This window comes from Poecilia reticulata, unplaced genomic scaffold (assembly GCF_000633615.1).
Source record: "Poecilia reticulata strain Guanapo unplaced genomic scaffold, Guppy_female_1.0+MT scaffold_243, whole genome shotgun sequence".
Taxonomy (NCBI): Eukaryota; Metazoa; Chordata; class Actinopteri; order Cyprinodontiformes; family Poeciliidae; genus Poecilia; species Poecilia reticulata.
The window spans coordinates 27715-31136 of record NW_007615032.1 but is presented as its reverse complement, the minus strand read 5'-3'; the positions used below and the strand labels follow the sequence as shown (position 1 = coordinate 31136).

The window sequence follows — 3422 nt, the reverse complement described above, 5'->3', positions numbered from 1 at the left end:
GCACACCGTTAAGCACTGAATTCTTTAGATGTCATGCATGCCACTGTTCGAAAACCGGGAAAGCTGAAGAATGAAAACTTTTTACATACCAATCTTTTACTCCATACCTTGCTTTATTTGATGACRATTTTAATGGAATCGTGTCGGTTTTTGCAAGACTGAATAAAGAATGTCTGGAACTTTATGAAAATAACTTGCCAAAAGGATTTTTTGTTTCTTTCTGTCAAAGACTCAAAGTTATCACRAATTACAGCATTCCATTAATCTCACATTTATCATATAGTTAATAAAATACAAGCTCTTTTACAGTGATACTTTATTAGGCAAACATTGGGAAATTATGGTACCAGAATATCCCCACTGAGGGAAAATAAAGGACATTTTTATTGTAATCTAGCTTGCTAAAAGAATAGAAGAGCATTAAATGATATTTTAAAAAACGTGTTCACTTTGAAATGGTTCTTGTTGAACTTAAACTTTGACAAAAGTGCTAGGAGGTACAAAAGAGTATTGCTCAAAATACATAGCTTATTCTGTACCAGCCTTACACTAAAGCTAATTTTTAATTTCAAGTTTGTTTTGACTCTCCATCCGCCATTACTCAAAAAACTGCCACTGGTCTATGTCTGTATCAACAAACATTATGATACATTGAGTATGTTCTTTTGAAAAAGTTGCCACATGAATGAACTTTTCCTACTTATTCTGGAAAAAAGTGAACTCTGGTTTCGAAATACTTCAAAAAAATGTAAGACACCCGTTGAGGTCACATGGTGTCATATTACCATGTTAGATAGGGGACAAAATGTTTCTATAGAGGCCTCAACGTGAAACCTACTGAAAAAAAAAACCGATATTCATTTACAAATCTTAGAATTATTTTTATCATACTAAAATGTATTTTGTAGATCCCTCTAATCGTGATATTGAACAGGCTTGTTGTTTTCCTTTGATTATCTACTAATGGCSTTAGTCCGTCTTTAATGCCGGTTCAATTAAGTATAGCTTAGAACTGCTAAGTACTTAGCAAGTAGCATCTTTTCTTTGTTGCTTGTGAAAACCTTATTTCTTCCCTACTTCGACAGGAAACGRCTTAACAAAAAGCTAAACCTGTAAAATAAAATACAATAAACTGCCAACCATTAACTTGTCAACATATGAGAGAGACCGCAAAAAATAAAATTGCTAATGATACGCTATCTGCTCATTGATACTCTGCTGGCAAGCTAATGTAGCTTAAGGCTAACAAGGCTAAACTCAGTATATGCCACCAAGAATTTACTTGAGATGAACCATAACTACTTAAGTTAAACATTGGGCTCTTTTAAATATATTTTAGTCAATGTCCGGCAATAAATTAGCCAACCTCAAGTTGCTGAACAGAAAAAATAAACGCTCCATCCTTTTATCTTCTAGATGCTAATAATGGCTAACCGATCAAAGCTAGCGCTAGTAGAGAAGAACACTAGCTACAAGCTTTTGAGTTAGATTAGAAGTACTGTGAAATATTTATAATCGSCAAATACTCATGGAAAGCCTAAAATTGATCTGGTGACTCAAACAGTCATTAACATTCAATATATTTTATTCAAAAATACAGCAAAGAGGAGCAGATTTGGCGTGCGGTTTGAGTAGCTAGAAGGCCCGAGCAGCCTCCATCACTAGGCCCTACTTAAAACTTGCTCAGTTGAGATACAATCGGGAGGAGCTTTATGAATTAAACTCGACCAAATTTAAGCTCTGCTTTCACGTGACAATTCGAATTCTATATAATGGACAAAAAAAATTCCAAACGTGGTTGTAGAAGGTTTTCACAGACAAGTTCCTATTGTGAGAATTCAACTGTAAGAGCTGAAATGGAGCAACAACAAAAAAACAACAAAAGACATAAATACTCACTAGGGATCGTTTGTAAACCTGGGTGTTCTCGGAGGTTGGTATCCGTACAGATGGCAATAAAGCACGTCAAAGCAGAAGCAGCACATCTCTGCTGAGACGACCATTTTTCTGCCACCACTTCCCGAACCTGGTCCTGGGCTGAGGTTCGGGGAGAGGCCGGATGTAGAGTAGCCGGCCGGGGCAGGGGACAGAGCGTTTGTGCCGCCGCTGCTACCGCTAACGTTACCTCCGGGTCCCCCCAGGCCGTTGGCTCTGCTCACGTTCGCCGTTGCTGCAACCGTCGCGGAGGAGCCAATCCCCAACTCCGAGCCACAATGTCCGGTTCCTGCCACCCCGCTTCCCGCCCCCACCCCGCCGGGACCCCCCGACCCGGGAGATCCCGACAGTTTCTGCTTCTTCACCCCGCAGCACCCGGCCGCCATCTTGGAACAATCTGCACCGACACACCGCTTCCGACCCATAACCGTCACCGCGGGAAGGGTGGGGGGGAACGCCGACCAGACGTAGAAATCCCACTGCGTTGAGACGTACGACGGACAATACTCCACTTTCACTCTTTTATTTTTTTTAGTCTTGCAAAGAAATAACCAATGTCGCGACAAGACTGCAATGTCACTCTAGTGTTGCGTTTAAAAATGCGTGACTCGGCTACGCAAAATTCATAGCTGGACAGGCTGGAGTAGTCAGCCAGTCAGGGTTTGGACTGTGGTGTTCCAGTGGATCACCACCCCAAGTCCGAGCCAAATATACACCCCTCCTTGCTAATACGACACCGCCCGAAGCGACCTCACTCAGTTCCCCCTTAAAACACACAAGTTCAAGGAGTACACCGTCCGATCAGGCCGCAGATGACAGCAGTCAGGAGGTCCAGATGTGTAGCCGACAGCCAGTGCGCTGTAGTCCCGCAGCACACCTCTCCAACTGGAAGCCGGGTGCTCGAGTACGCAGGACCCATAAGCTTCAGCACAAACTGCGCACTGTTCCTCGGACAGCGTAGCTTCTCATTGCACCAGCTTGTTTGCTACTGCCTCATGAACTTCTTTCTAATTATACAACAGGCCCAGAATAATGGAAACCCAAACGCCTGGGAAACGCAGAGTAAAATGGCATCTGACAATGCGGGGTTGGCATGGCACAACGAATCGCGTCAGCGCCGAACAAGTCATTTCAGTACCGTTAGCCCACAGTTTGCACCTGCATCATGACTGCTTCTCGGACCGGGTTGTAAATCTAAATAACACCCCCGCGTCAAACGGACAGCTGAAAGTTTTCAGCATATGTTTGTTGGGAGGCTGTCATCCGGACAGAAGAGCCTTCTAGTCCGCGGACCGTGAGAATTCCGCCGGGTTTGGCAACCCTCCCTCCGCATCCGCCCGTCAGCTGCTACAGTTCTGTGCTGTTCGGGTAAAAAGCCTTGCGATCAGTCAGTGGACACGGGAATCGGTGTCGTCGGCACGCCGGAACCGTATTCAGAAAATGATCTGCGCCCAGTTGCTACTCATACTGCGTAGCTTTTTAGGGGG

At 43.8% G+C, this 3422-nt stretch overlaps 1 protein-coding gene across 1 annotated transcript in view; it reads right to left on the bottom strand.

Annotated features, from left to right (window-relative positions):
• Window positions 1-3387, bottom strand: part of ammecr1 (AMMECR nuclear protein 1) — an 11964-nt gene extending 8577 nt beyond the window's left edge. The window contains exon 1 of the mRNA XM_008402634.2: window positions 1900-3387. Within this exon, the coding sequence (XP_008400856.1) occupies window positions 1900-2360 (461 nt within the window). The 5' untranslated portion in view covers window positions 2361-3387. The remainder of the gene's footprint in view (window positions 1-1899) is intronic.
• Between the last annotated feature and the right edge of the window lie 35 nt (window positions 3388-3422).